This window comes from Sabethes cyaneus, chromosome 2 (assembly GCF_943734655.1).
Source record: "Sabethes cyaneus chromosome 2, idSabCyanKW18_F2, whole genome shotgun sequence".
NCBI classification, from domain to species: domain Eukaryota; kingdom Metazoa; phylum Arthropoda; class Insecta; order Diptera; family Culicidae; genus Sabethes; species Sabethes cyaneus.
In genome coordinates, this window is record NC_071354.1 from 199,445,069 (window position 1) to 199,461,441 (window position 16,373).

Sequence of the window (16,373 nt, forward strand, 5' to 3'; positions counted from 1 at the left end):
CGATGATTAGTTTCATTATTCTGGTGGGTGCAACTTGAGAATATTCCGCTTCTCGGGCCGGTTTCGGCCAGGTAGTATAGGTACAGGATCGCAGAGGATTTACTCGGAAATAATGATTCGCTTCTTCGTCCCCCCACCCTTCTTCACACCACACTGTACCGGCCACTCTGTTTTTGCATTTTACAGTAGCGAAACCATCCAGGTGAACTCAACTCGTACGGATGGCCATTCCGTCGGGTACGTACGGTCACCACCGGCTGCTGCCTACTATGCTGTCCGGAATGAGAAAGAGAAAACACGTCAAGAGATTTTAATTTTCCACATCGTGTACCGCGCGTTGTTCGTCCGTCCGTCCGTCTGACAGGCGACTCCTAAGCGACAGGGAACATGCGTACGTCCGTGAGGATGTATGCGTACAAAATGTTGGGGGCACACACGCGCGTAGCCATAGTTTGTAGCCGTCCAACAGAGGACCGACCAGGCTCGTATAAATTTAATTAGTTTCCTTCGCTCTGACGGAATGTTGACTGTGTGACTGAAGTGCGTTAGAAAATGTTTTCTACCGACGACGACGACGACGACTACGACTACGACCCGGAATAGCTCTGTGCATTACACACGTAGCGGCAATTGCGCAGGATTCAATTAACGTTTGTGGTTCTTGGGGGATGAGAGCAACGGTGGCTGGTCGGGTTCGAAACGAACTTGGACATGTGCCAATCCATAAGACGTGATGGGTTGATTGCTGCTGTTAGCCTTGTAGAGCGAGGAATTCGTGACGGGATGAATTTGACAGAAGATTGTTTCCAGACTTTGCAATGTTTTCCATCACCGTGGCAGCACACTCTTATGCGCTTCGCGCTATTATGAACGCTGAAACTGTTAAAACTAATTTTGGTTTTCGTTTTTTTTTTCTCTTTCCAGGTGAGTTCGAAAAAGAATGCATCCTTACCCGGTTCGGCAAAAGTATCTGTGAGTAATATTGCCATTTTCATTTCCTCGAAAAGCGATACTTTATTATAATTTACATTCCTATCAAAAGAATCTGCCCTAAATTTTGTGTTTATTGTAACATCAGTTTTCGTTATCGCATCGTCAGACGTTTTAAAACGTCTTATCCTTGTTTAGCAGCCGACCTACAGAAAGGAAAGTAACGACAGCAGCAGCAAGTAGCAACAGCACAGGCCAACGGAGCCGACAATGCAAAAACCGCACACTTTTCGCATAATAGCTTTCGGAAAACTTATCTCCAAAGTGAAGAACCAAACAAGCCATACTTAAAATTCTTTTCATCCAACTTTCGCCGGGGTTTACTCACACCGCGGACGCCACCGACCGCCCGGTCCGTTTCAATTTCCCGCTGCTCCAGCTTCAAGGAGCGATCACCTAGGACCTCTTTTCACTTGGGTGTAAAACTTTCTAGACATGCCAAGCGGCTCTCGGGCGGGACTCGGCCAAACTAAACGGAATCGTCTAAGAAGAGGAAAATGTTAGAATGCAGCCAATTGTGAATTCGAGTGCCGCTTGTGCCAGGGAATATTCGCGATTACGACTGCGTGTATGTGTGTCTGTGGCTCGGAATGTGCTCACGACGCCCCCCTAAGTGTTTGCGGAAAGATGGAGTACCGTTCTCGAGAGGCCACTGTGTACGCATCACAACCGCTAGGAGTGCCTAGTCTGCACACTTTACGCTGAGCGCTCGAGTACACGTGTAAGTGGCGGCTTATGTGCCTTTCTTTCCAAACACACACACACGGCGTTTGTCAGTTTAGCATCTTTGATAAGAACCGTCTGCGGCGACACTTTGTTGATGGAACCGCTGTTGAAACCAATTAACTAAGAAAGGTGTTTGCTTAATTTCTTGCTCACTCCAGACCCACAAAAAAAAAGTTGTGATAACATGGGGACTTGAACCCTAAAAATTATCACCGAATTTTGGAAAATCCGTTCTAACAATTACGTCTTTTGATGAACCGAATTCAGCCCAAACATCAATCAACGCTGTCCGATAATCAGCGAAAGAGCGCAGGTCGAAAGTAAACACCGCAATTTCTCTCAACAACGAAACGACATTAACATCAAATTAGGATTTTTTTTTTGTTCATTTACCATTTAGCGTTTCGCGCAGCGAAATTTTATTACCCCGCTGCTGTAGGACCAGATAAGGCAAATCCCGCTGCCGACGGCGGTGACAACCGGGCCCCGGCCCGGCAAAGACCCCGTAGGTAATTAAACAATTAGGCAGTCGATCTTGGTTAGGCGAGCCGTGTCCGTCCTAGTGAACTATAGGACTTCGGCTTCGGCCTCGGCGGCGGTTTCTTCCAAGAAGCGAACCATCCGTCCGCCGCCCGGTGTCGTGGCGGGAAAAAAGCGCTTTCGTTTGCGGCAAGGTTTAGTGATAATAAAACTGAATAATAAAAAAGTAAAACTAAGATATACCCCGAGGATGAAGGAAACTAATTAGAGAAATAAATATAAACCGAGCTTGATTCGGGCGTAATTCAGGTTTCCTGGAAATCTAAATCCAATTATGCCGCTCTCGCGCTGCATGCTGCTGTGTGAAGGTTTATGTCCTCCGCTGGCGGGGGAAATAAATGTGTTATAGCGCTCTCCACCAAGATTTAGTGCGCGGCCCCACCAATTTTCCGTCTCGAATCAGCTGCAATCAGTAAAAATTGCGGTTACTTATGGCATTCCTGGATTGGATCGAGCAGCAAAGCAGAGACCTCCAATCATGTGACGATTATTTTCCCATCGTCCCAGACAGACTGCAATTAAAAAGCAGTCATTTTTCAAAATTACACACGCCATTGCGTTTCACATCGGAACGGGCCGGTAGAAAAGATACCGAGTCGCGCCCTTCCGCAGTGCTGGTTAGTGGTACTACGGAGCACATCTGCCAAACACACAAATACAGGCCCGCTAAAGTAAACGACTTGTCTGCTGCTATTGGTGCAATTAATAATTATTTTAAGATAGTTGGCTAAAAATATTTACCGCGTGAAACAACGAGAAACAACTGCAGGCAGCGTGCACTTTCGAAATGGTTAGTACGTACATTTCAGTATCACGGGTTGAGCAACAAGCAATTTGAAATATGTGTGTTTGCCAACCCGGTGCGGAATTTCCTACGCTAAGCAGACAGACAACAGTAGTACGGCACAGCATGGCAGTGCGACGGATAGCCGATGGGCAACTAAACTCATTATTTCGCAAAATAAAAGCCAAACATCTTCGTTTGTGATTTTACGAACCATCATAGAGCAAACGTATGGACGATGATTATGATGTGCTATGTTGATTTAGGAATCTCGTTCCGCTAAATCTATCACCGCACCGGTAAGAGGGGCAGGCAGACGAAAACTCAAAAGTTAATATTAAATTTTCTGATAGAATTCTTGATCTTTCACCCTGTATCTTCTTGGTAATAACACCCTTGAAGGATTTTTACGAGTAATTAATTGATAGCTAATTAGTTTCTTTCTTCTTGGAGCTACTTGCAACTTTGACAAGAGTTTCATCATAACCGGTTATCTAGAACTGGAGTATCCAAATAGCTACAACAGTTTGTGGATCAGAAGACGGTAAATCCTCGACTGGGCGACTGGACTAACGTAGCCAATTCCTGCAAGAATCCTGTAAAAAGACGATTACATGAATCTATCATTTTTCTTGTCGATGGTCGTTGCCAATTGCCAGGCATGTACCGCCGAGACAATTCCAAGAAATCAAGCGGAATCGGAAATGATACCCGTTGGGAAATGATAGTCCATTCAACTTCTTGAAATTGGGCGGAAGGATAAAAGCATGGTCCTCCCGTAACAAACGCTTCCTATATTATACATTTATAATCATTGGGAGTATCTGCTTGGGAGTATTGCTAATAAAGGTTGCGTGATATTCCGGGCCCTAGATGAGTTCAAGGTCAAGGTCAAGATGAACTACAGGTCAAGGACATAGCACCTTATTTCGCTCTCTGAAAATAGATTGCAGACTCCAAATAACAAACATATTAGTTTAAATAATATGCAAATAATATATGACAAAAAAAGTTCAATGATTTTCTAAAACTACAGTTATAAGATCAGGAACTGAAAACCACACGTCCCACGCTGCTCCTAGTTTGGCTACTGAATTACAAATAGATATACATATTTCCTGGTATGGCCACGTGGAGGCGCTAGGCAGCGGTTTGGGATGGTAAAAACTATGATGGGTGTTCCTAGTTGCCTTTTCCTAGTTGCCTTTTCCAATTCATAGTCGATTCTGAAAGTTTTGGAATTTAGGTGTTTTATTTTTTGGTTTTTGGCAATTTCGGAATTCACGCGTTCATTACACAAATTTTGTAATTGTGAATTTTTGGGTTTAACATGAATTTTTAAATATACGCGGTTTATTTTTACACAAATTTTGCAATTTACACAAGTTTTAACGTAAATTTCGAAAATTACGAACTTTTTTAGGAAATTTTTGCAATTAACGCGGTTTTTCACGTAAATTTTGGAATATGCACGATTTATTTTTACTCAAATTTTGCAATTTACGCAGTTTTTTTCGTAAATTTTTGGGATTTACGTGTTTTAGCGAATCTCTGGATCGACAGCAGTTTACTTTTACACTAATTTTGCAATTTATGCGGATTTTTAGGCAATTTTTTCAATTTTTGGTTTTTCGAGCAAATTTTAAAAAATACGCGGCTGATTTTTACCAAAAACTTGACGAGTTTTACGCAAATTTTTTAATTAACGCGATGTCTGTAATTTACGCAATTTTTTTACGAAAATTTCAGAATAAACGCGATTTATTTTTACGCAAATTATTACGCGAATACTAAATTTTACACGGGGTTTCATGTCATTTTCGAAAATTACGCGGTTTTCAACCCAATTTTTGAAATTCACGCGTCTTTTTGTGATTTTTAGGCAAATTTTACATTATACGTGGCTTATTTTTATCCAAATTTTGCAATTTACGCGGGGGTTCTATACAAATTGCAAATTTTCAATTTTTACACGATATTCAGAATATTATTTTTACTTGAATTTCGCCATTTACGTGGGTTTTTTCATGAATTTTTAGGATTTACGTGCTTTAAGCAAATTTCCGGAAAGAACGCGATTTACTTTTACACAAATTATGCATTTTATGCGGATTTTTTTGCAAATTTTCAAATTTACGCGGTTTTTTTTTGCAAATTTTAGAATATACGCGACTGATTTTCACCAGCATTTTGCGATTCACACGGGTTTTTATGCAAATTTCGAAATTAATGTAAAACTGCATTGCGATGTCTATAATTTACCCATTTTTACGCAAATTTATAATAAGTTTTACGTAAATTTCAAAAATTACCCGGTTTTATGTGATGTTTGAAATTTACGCGATTTTTCGCGCAAATGTTAGAATTTAGACGGTTTATTTTTAGCCGTAATTTGCAATTTATGCCGCTTTTTGTTTTTGTAAGTGGCCTTTCACGTAAAGTACAGAACTTACGTGGATTTTTACGCAATTTTTTTAATATACTCGGCGTATTTGTTACACAAATTTTGCAATTTACGCTGTTTTTACGTGAATTTCAAAATATACGCGGTATATTTTCACACAAGTTTTACAATTTACGCAGATTTTTATGGGATTTTTGAAAATTACGCGCAATCTATGCGGGTTATTACGCAAATTTCGAAATTTATCCGATTTTTACGTGAATTTTAGAATATACGCGGTTTATTTTTACGCAACTTTTTATGCCTATATTTAATTTGACGCGGGTTTTTATGTGTGTTTGTTTGTTTATTAGAGACACTTTACACCTTTCGGAGCATTCGTGTCTATGCCGGTTTTTATGTAAATTTCAATAATTACGCGGATTTCGACCCGATTTTTTGAAATTTACGCGGTTTTTTGCGATTTACAGAATGTGCGCGATGTTTTAGACGAATTCTAGATTATACGCTGCTTATTTTTGCCCAAGTTTTGCGATTAACCCTCTAACCCTAACGGGTAAGACCTCTAACGGGTAAGACGGCCTTCGCTTTTGGTGTTCCAGAATTGCATACGAAATTTGTTTTGAATTGACAAGACGCAAAATGTGTTCAGAATAGATTTCTTGACATTTTGATATTAATATCACAACATTCTGACTATGACTATGCATTCAAAAGTTATCATCTTTCAAAAACAAAAATTCCGAAAAATTTCGAAAATAATTAATGCGCGAATATTTCCTTTTTTACTTTTCGAGAAAAAGGATATCTAGAACAAAATGATTGACCTTAAAATTTTTCTATGAGTAAATTTCATGCTTTATTTCAATTTTATAATGTATTTGAATTGAAAAAATATCTGGGTAGACCGTTAGACATGAAAAACGAAAAAGAGAAATTGGATTTTTTGTAACCTAGCGCTCCTCCAGATAATTATTTTTGCATGAAAATCAGAATTTAAGGTTCTTTTGAGTGCACTTTTATGATAATATAGTCATTAGCTTGATCGCATCGTTTTTACGATGTTGCCCGTTAGAGGGTTAACGCAGCGTTTTACGCAAATTTCTAAATTTACTCAATTTCTCAAATGATATTTTACGCCAATTTGGAAACTTGCGTGTTTTTTTATACCCGAATTTCGAAACTGTCGTGGTTTTTATACGATCTACGTAATCTACGTGATTTTTTACACAAATTTTAGAATATATTCGGCTTATTTTCACTCGAATTTCACAATTTACGCGGGAATTTTAGAATACACGCGGTTTATTTTCACACAAATTTTACAATTTACGCAAATTTTTGTCCGAATAATAAAATTTACGCAAGCTTTTACGTAAATTTCGAAAATTACGCGAATTTAAGGGTGAATTTTTATATTTACGGGAATTTTGAAATTTACACAGGTTTTTACACGAATTTTTAAATCGCGATTTTTTTGCACATGTTTGGGATTTACGTGGTTTTACGTGAATTGCAGGATAAAACGCGAGTTACTTTTGCACAAATTTTGCAGTTTATGCGGATTAAGTTTACGCGATTTTTTATGTAAATTTTAGACCATACGCGGCTGATTTTTACCTGCATTTTTCATTTTTCGCGGGTTTTTACGCAAATTTAGAAATTTACATGTTTTTTTTACGCGAACTTCGGAATTTATGCGGTTTTTCACGCGATGTCTGGAATTTACGCGAATTTATTAAAATGCGCTGGATTATTTTTACACAAATTTTGCAATTTACGTGGATTTTCACGTAAATTTCGTTTTTACGGGAATTTCAGAATATACGCAGTTTATTTTCACACAAATTTTGCAATTTACGCAAATTTAAATACGAATAGTATAATTTTAGGTAATTTTCACATAATTTACGAAAATTACGTGGACTTTGACCCGATTTTTGAAATATACACGTTTTTTGCGATTTTAAAAATGTACGGTTTTTCACAAATTTTTGTGATTTTCGTATTTTTACGCGAATTTCAGGATAGAACGCGGTTTACTTCTACACAAATTTTGCAATTTACGCTGTTCTTTTTAATTTACGTGGTTTTTTGTGCAAATTGTAGAATATACACGGTTGATTTTCACCAAAATTTTGCAATATACGTCGGTTTTTACACAAATTTTCTCGTGAATTTTGGGATTTACCCGGTTTTTACATGAATTGCCTTTTCCTTGAACTTCGTATTTGACGCAGGTTTTAAGCGAATTTCGAACTTTATGCGGTTTTAGGCGATGTTAGGAATATATCGCGAATTTCAAAATGCACGCTGTTTACTTGTTACGCGTATTTCGCAATTTACGCAGATTTTTACATACACTTCGAAACTCAAGAGGTTTTTAAACCGATTTTCGCAGTCTATGCGGGGTCTTACGAGAAATTTACGCTATTTTTGAAACTAACGCAGTTTTTATACAAATTTTGAAATTTACACGATTTTTATATTTGCAAAATTTCTGCTACTTTTTACGCAAATTTCGGATTCTTTGGGAGTTTCTGCCAATTTACGGAATTTACGCGGATTTTTTATGCAGTATTTTAGAACTTACATGTTTTTCTTTTGCCAATTTCGATTAATTTGTGGTTTTGTAAACAGGAATTTCCGAATCTACACATTTGTTTTTGGCGCACTCCAGAATTTATACTGTTGTAATCCAAATTTCTAAATTTACACGATCTTTTACACAAATTTTGAATTTACGCGGCTTTTTACAGCGTTTTTTACGAGAATTACGGATTTCACGTTGTTTCTTTTACATGACTTCGAAATTTATATAAACCGTCGTCGTTTTATGTAAATTGATTTCTTTGATCGATTTTAAGTGGTCTGGCAGTCGTGTTATCTACGGTATCGTGTGTGTGATATTATATCAATAGCATTTCGTTGTTAACTTAAGTCTGTTTTAACTTTGCTCCGATTCAATTCAGTTCAGGATTCCGCGCACTGATAAATAATTTGTCAAATTCAGCACCGGCTGATTCAAAGTTCATTTACTTCATTCTTTGATTGTCGTGGCATTTTTAAACCACAATTGTCTGCGCACTGACAGTCAATTTCGCACTTTGTGTGTGTCCTAAGGACTTAGCTTTTTCTACTTTTCTCGGGTATTTCTTCTAATCTTCTTCTGAAAGGTTTTATTGCCTAGATAAAACCAACTAAATTTCTTTTTTTCTGTCTTTAGTTAGAATGATGCTTAGTATGATGCTGCACGAGCTCAATTCCAGTGACGCATTTCCCTTTCTTTTTCAATTTGGCCGTAGCGCAAACTGTCACGGTCGCCATGTACTATCTTTCGCTTTTGGACTCACCCTAGTAATAATTTAATTTTTTACCGTTTAAGTTCTGTAATGCTTTTAAGTATTAAAAATACATTTTCTGCCATTTTTTAATACTAAAATGTATGTTTGCATCAATTCATCGGAAATGTTTTCACACATTTATCCCAATACAGACAATGTTAAATTTTTGCGGGTTTTATATATGCAATCCATGCGTCTTATCTCACATATGAAATCCATGACCTCTGGTTTCAACATTAAAGGGACGAAATGTACATACTTGCGTGGACTTACATCAATTACATGTTTGAGCCATAATCATAGACTGTTTTATTTATTATTATTTTCAATTTTTGCCATTTACTTAGAATTTCGTCTAAGACTTATTTCGTATCAATTATAACAAAGCTAAAACGGCAATGGATACAATTCAGTCTAAAATGGGCGAAGTATATGGAATCAAAAAATTACTAGAGAAGAGATTTCTAGCATTTTCTCCACCTTAACTCACAGCAATTGCGAAAGCTAACAATAACAAATTGACAATAAAAAAACTAGAGCAGTGCTGTGCTTAAACCTTGATGGAAAGTAGGGCACCACGCTTTCCAGATATCTTTATATTTAGGAAAACCAACTATAGGAACAGATAGATATGTTCTTATGTGGCAAGTTACCTAAATAATTTGACAAAACATCAACATTATCGACACGAGTGAAAAGAAAAACTTAAACACCAACTCCGCAAAAGCTGTTCGCAGTAGGTATCTGTTACTCAACCCATCTCGATACAGGTGCAGCCCGAATGACACAGATCCCAAGCCATCCGACCGATTTCCGGAACAACGAATCGCTACTGCTTCTACACGGGGGCGAGGATGTAAGGACCGGTTTACAACACAGTGGCAACTCCACCATCCGACGGACGGGGCTGTGTGCCAGTTTAGTAGTCGGCCACGAAGCAGACAGGGTCGTGTTATCGATCAAACCTTCCCCACTCACAGTCAGACTCAGTGTATAGCGGGGCGTCGTCGTCGGAGTCGATTCTTTTGACTAGAATCTTGCTGTTGCAGCTGTGGAATTCCCGTCCGGACGGAAAAATAGACCGATGAAGTTATTTTTAGGGCACACTGAAGTACATTGGAAGCGCGCGATTTGTCTGCGAGTATCACACAAGAGCAGAAGCAGAAGAGAGCGGCACACCGAAAAAGTTTTCAAGCCGGTTTCAATTTGCAAAACAGAAAAAATAAAAATCCACCGCCACCACCGACAAACATTAAGCAGAACAACATACAACGGTCGAAAGAACGCGAAAGTAGCTGGTGCTGCTGCTGCTACGGGTGAAAACTTGCTGGTCAAGATTTCATTCATAAACTCCAAGAAACTTCAGACCGGGACGGTCGGTCGTCGCAAACGACAACGCAAGATAAAATCCGCAGCCGAACGGAGAACTTTTTACGCACAGTAGAAACGGTGGGACCCTTTAGCAGATTCCGGCTCGGCTACAACCGTACTGAGAAGGAAAGTGAATAAAAAATGACGCAAACGTAGAAATTCCACAAATTTTTCCAACCCCTTACCTCGAAGCAGCAGCATCAGGTGTCGGCACGATGTCTCGCATACATTGTACCGAACAGCTGGTAATGTAATTTAAATTAATTCACGATAAACCATACGCCTCCTTTGAAAGAATCTGAATATGTATCTGATTTAATAGAAAAGTTCTTCCGCTGACCTTTAACTTTCGTTGTTGTGTTTTGGAACCGTTTCTTGAAAGCCAGCTAATGTCCTTCAGTATAAATATTCCAACAACAGTCAACATATTCGCGAGCGAGTACCATCTAAATTCTAAACCCGAGGCACGCACTTGGGAAGAAGCAGCAGCAGCAGCAGAACTACGGCAGAGGAGGACATAAATTCCATCCTAATTGCTTTCGTACTTAAGATGATGACGATGGCGGATGGTGGAACGTGCATTTTGTGCCCCCTCCAATAAATGGCATTTGCCGGAATCCAGTCCTTGCTATCGTGCTCCGGTCCTGATGATGATGATGATGATGATGATGAGATTTGAATGTGATTATGAGTGTGTACACCTCACCATTTTCACGGAAGTGTATTCAGTTGGCTGCGGGAGGCAAGATTTTTCACCCACACAAGCACGCAATTTCCGTTTTGCGTTTCGGGAAATATTTTTGATATGTAATTTAATTGTAAATTAGTATCGATTAAATATATATTACGAGTCATTTATAATCATTTTCCTTCGCTTATGGGGACCGTTCCACCGCACCGCGGCAAACAGCAGAGAAAGGAAGCTACAGTGCGAGCACGTCCTTCTCGAAGCTGGAAAACGGCCAGAGCACCGGTCTGTGTAGGTGTGCGTGTGGTTTTGCTATTTCTTGTGAATTCTGACAGAGACTTCTCCCCCCGTCCTGGAAGGAAGTGGTGTGGTAATGGTGGTGCAAGATGGATGAGGTGGATTGCCATTATCGTGTTCCATTTTTCACCAGGAAATCGATATTGTTCCGTTCCATCTCGGCGTGTGTCTTCCGTTCGGGGTGGGGAGGAGGTATACTTCCCTTCTTCAGCGGGAGCTGGTGGCGAACTCCGCCGTAGCACAGCACGGTGGGTGGCAAACGTATTTGTGTGGACATTCCTGTGCGGCGGTGCATTTGCGTCACCACACCCCATGACAATATTTGCGTAGGTCGAAAGAAACCTGAACATTTTAATCCTCCGAAGACTTGCACTGAACACGTTTCCTTAAATGTGACAGAAGGCAAACCGGCAGCTGCGGAATGATCGAAAGTTTGTTTTGTTCGATCGTGAGAGTGCAACTTCACTTCGAACTAAACCAACTCTCAAATGTTTCTCTTAAATGAACGTGACTTTACAATTTGTTTCTATATTACATTACATTCAAGCTAATGAAGGGTTATTTGAAAATACCTATATATTAATAGTTTTTTAATCAAGCACTCCACTAAAACAATATTTATTAGTGAACAACTAGACTATAATATTTTTCAATTGCAACTAAGAATACTTAAACGGCTTAAACATCATCAAAACTGCGAAGGCTCAGTTAATGTTTTACAATCATTTACTTAATTATACTGCTTTCATAAGAATGCCTTTTGATAGACTCACATAATCGTGGCAGCTCACCCTGTCGAGCTACATACGTCTATTGAAGTGAATTAAATGGCAATGAAAAATAATTCCAACTAAAATTACATTAATGTACTTTATATACGCTAATTATCCTGCTTTTATGATCAGTGTAAATCAATAACGCTTTCTTGATAGTGCAGTGCGGCCATAGAAGAAATTACTGTCGTCGGGTTGCAATAAAACAGTTCCGTCAACAAAGGCGTAAAATGAATCGTACCCCATAAAAACCCATTCTCTGCGCCTTGAATCGCAGCCCGTTGACACAGCACAGCAGAGAATTCCGTCCGACGCGGCTCGTTCGTTCGTTCGTTCGCTTGTTCGTTCGTGCGGTGCTCCAATTTGGCGGTGGGCTTGACGTTTATTAAAAAGTGCGGAAATCGATTACTCATCACTGTCTTATTTGAGTGCTATCAATAGCCATCAGCTCTCTTCTGCTCTTTGTGTCCTCCACGTTGTCCCGTTCAATTTCACAACTTTGCCATACAATTCCCGCCGCGTCACGTTTCCATTCCCCCCTCCCTCCTAGTGATCCTAGCCCTCTGCATCCTCCCAATAACAACACCAACAACAACACCAACATATGTTTGCTCGCAAAAGCTGCAAAATCATGAAGTGTGTGTATATAGAGACAGCGGGAAAGAAACACACTCCGGCAATGGCCAAGTCCCGTCATCGCACAAACCAACAAAAACGGCCAAAGCCAAACCTTCGGCGGGCGGCACGATTCGACACTATTGGCAAAAACACAAAAAAAAATAAACATCACCACCGCATAGTGCAACAATTGAACCGTTCCGGTGCCGGGTGGTGGCGGTGGTCCAGAGGTCTGGCCAGGCACACCAATCCACTCCGCCGCCACCGACGACTATCCGACGCTATCAATTTAAAACTCATCATACACTTTGTTCAACACATTTCAATCATGGACAATTTAGGTTTTTCAATGAATTCGAATATAAAATGCCCTGGCCTGGCCTGGCTGGCCGGCCAAACGGTATGGATGGATGTACTGTGTGCATTCAGATCAGCAACCAGCTGATACGGTCCGGTCCGGTTGTGGGTTTTGTGCACACTCTCGAAAACCGTTCCGTTCGACCGAGTCAGATCGGTCAAAACTAAGTGTTAAACTGGTCAGGTCATTCTGGATGGGCGCTGGATAGGGAAGATGTGGGCAGGTGGGCTCAGGAGGGTTTTCGAAAAAATATTTGCTATTTTTAAAAAGTAAAAACGTAACATTTACTTACATTTAATAGAATTTCACGTCATTTAATTTTAGTTGATTGAAGAAATATATTGCAACTGACCGACGGAACCGGTTTCTTCAGCCAAAGGTTCAAAGGTTATTAATTTAAAAAAAATCTAAACGCAAAAATTGGTAAAACTGATGATTTTTAGAACCATCGTAACTCCGAAAGATGCACGCTAACCACCAAATGAAAAATTCGAGTATAAAATTTGCAACAAAAGAAAATTGAGTTGAAAGTTATACGGATTTCTCCATATTATACGAAAACCAAATATAACATAATGAGTGACCCTACCAGTAATACACAAGTGAAGGCAGAATACTTATCTCCAGTGTTGGGCACCGCTAATTGGCTAATTCGCTAACCGATACAATTTGCTCGATAATCGTGGAAATGTCGCTTATCACTAATTGCAAACTGCAAATTAACAGTCACTGTTTATTTTTGAGCATATCGCAACAACTTGCATTGTAATCTATCACTGTACAAATTATTACTAATTTTTATATATTACTCGGCTTTTCTTAATTAAACTAAGATCAAAATCTATTATAATGGATAAAATGCTTTACAGTTTATTAATTTTAAAATAAACATTTGGAATTATGGACCAGCAACAATTCGGCTAGTCTGAGTATAAATTATAAAGTATAATTTGCGTTTCTCGATTAGTCGGTTGGTGAATTAGCGAATTAGCGGTGCCCAACACTGCTTGTCTCTGATTTTCAATGAAACTATGAAATGAAAATTTTGACTCATGAACAACTCTTAATTTTACTCGCGACAGATACGTATTTCGTTTACGAGTTACATGCGTTACCAGTGACTGTTTTCGAACTTAATATACCCCAGGATCCAAGCAATGCAGAAGAAATATTCTTTAACGAAAATGTAGCTATCCAGAAAAAAAATATTTTCCACCGGATTTTCCACGGTGGTGCATAATTTAAAAAAATGCAACACAAAATGGACAGCATGAAAGTAATCGAATAGTAATGTTAACTGCGGGAGAAAAAGGCGCAGAACATTGCGATGGAAAACTGTCCGGAATGCGCTGCAAGTAGCTGCAAATACTCTCAGTTATTCTGTCCTGGGTATTTAGAAAATCGGTAGAACCAATACCCCTTTATCCCGAATGAAGGGCATTTAATCCAACTCTCGATGTTCAGAGATGTAAAAGTCTGTAGTATAGCTGGTTTTCGCCGAAATAAAAACAGTGTTTTACGCCATAAAAATGCTATTTTCATGTGGAATTCCGACGACAGGCTGTTTATTATCAACTTTTTAATGTTTTGAACGCAATTAAAGGCATTTTACCCTAATTTTCTCGATGGATGATTCCGTTGCGCTAGATTTCTCCAAAAGAAAGATATTTTGATAAACATTTCAATGCGGTTTGCAGTTTTTTCACGATGTTTGTTTTTTTTCGTGCTGTTTTGTTCGAACAGAGATCGTTTTACACCATTTTTTACCATTGGGGTAAAATGTATTTTATTGCCATAATTTAGGTCTCACCATCGCACTGTGATCCAAGATAGCAGATATTGGATTTCTTTCCTAGCATCTTTTGGTTTCATTTTAGCAATATAGTGCCTTCGGAGCTTTTGTTCGCATGAATATCCGCCATAATCTGAAAGTGTCAAAAGTTAGTCATGGGTTACAATCAAAGCAAAGCCCTGGGTATAAAGAATTTGACCTTTCTTTATCGACAGACTTCGCAGCCGGTTATTAGAGTACAGGACAATTACGAGACTAGTATATAGGAGCACCGTTCAGCCGAGATTCGAACACACGACGACTGACCTGTCAGGCCTGCATCGTATCCCAAAGCGAACTAGGCGGTTAGGGCTTACTATAATATAAATCAAAATCATATTTTTTTGTGTTACAAGATAAAGACATCATTACTTCGGAAAAATTATAGAAAATGTAAAAGCAAACAACTTTGCAAAAAGAAATGATACTTCTATCTCTAATGGGTGCAGAGTTACACAGCATTTTCTTTGGAAGTTTTTTCTAGTAGTCTTTTTCTAGTGTTTTATTTTTAACATTTGTTAGTTGCGTTTTACAAAAACACATTGTTCTAAGAAATCATCGTAGCGCTCAAAACACATGTTTTTGCAGAAGGCCATAAATCTCTAGGGATTTTTCTTGCAAAGTTATCGGATATTTAGACTTTATTTTTCCTTAACTTCACGAATGGGGGTAAAATGACGCAAGTAAAGACGTGAAATCAATGTTTCACATTGAAGCTGAGGTCAAAATTAGTATTTAATACTGCAAACTTGTATAACTGCATCGTTTAGCGAACACGTTGTTAAGAATAATGAATTCTTGAAAAGCAACTAATAAAAATTGAGTATGGAAAACTAATTTTTAAAAAATTTGAAAAGAAAATGTTTTATAACTCTGCACCCGATAGAGATACAAAATCTATTTCTTAAACAAAGTTGTTCGTTTTCATATTTTTTACAACTTTGTTAAAGAAACCATCTCTCTAGCTCCTAACACAAAAAAGTTAGACTAACTTTTGATACTTTCAGTTTATGAAGGGCGGAAGAAATGTTCAAAAGACACTATATGGCCAAAATAAAAGCAAAAAACGTTTAACCACAGTGCGTTGCTCCTAAAACTAGCAAGATTGGCGATTTCTGAAAATATTAGGACCACGCTAACTATCAATTAAACCGCAAGAACGGTCTTTCATAAGGCCGAAAAAAGACATTTTCGGCACTACAAGGCTATCTCGTATAAAATAAGAAAGCTATTTTAAGCAGTCTAATCCAATCACTGATTGTTTTACCTTATTACAAACGATGGGTTGACTAAATGGTGGATATCAGATTACCAATCTCCTTGTTAACTTTAATTTTTCGATCTTTTACCACTAAAAGTCCCTATTTTAAATTTAAACTTCTGCCCAAGAAGCACAAATACTTCAGTACCTCTAGTTGCATAAACTTATTTATGACCAGAATTAATCATATATCGGTTGCCACGATTGCTTTCTAACAACCGTGTTAGTAGGGTGATGTTGCATTTTAAGCTCATATATGTTCAACTAACTAAAATAAGCGTCCCCTAATTAATGCGTTCCTTACTTTAGTTTCACAGAATCAATCAAGTTTTAACTTAAATATTTATTCTGGACAACTGCAAAAGCAAAGTAAAGCCTTGGGTTACAA

General features: G+C 38.6%; 1 protein-coding gene across 1 annotated transcript in view; it reads left to right on the top strand.

The window, feature by feature from the left end:
* LOC128736530 (methylcytosine dioxygenase TET) overlaps positions 1-16,373 on the top strand; it is an 80,247-nt gene that overhangs the window by 16,198 nt on the left and 47,676 nt on the right. The window contains exons 2-3 of the mRNA XM_053831014.1: positions 925-972; positions 9,559-9,644. Coding sequence (XP_053686989.1) covers positions 925-972; positions 9,559-9,644 — 134 coding nt within the window. The remainder of the gene's footprint in view (positions 1-924; positions 973-9,558; positions 9,645-16,373) is intronic.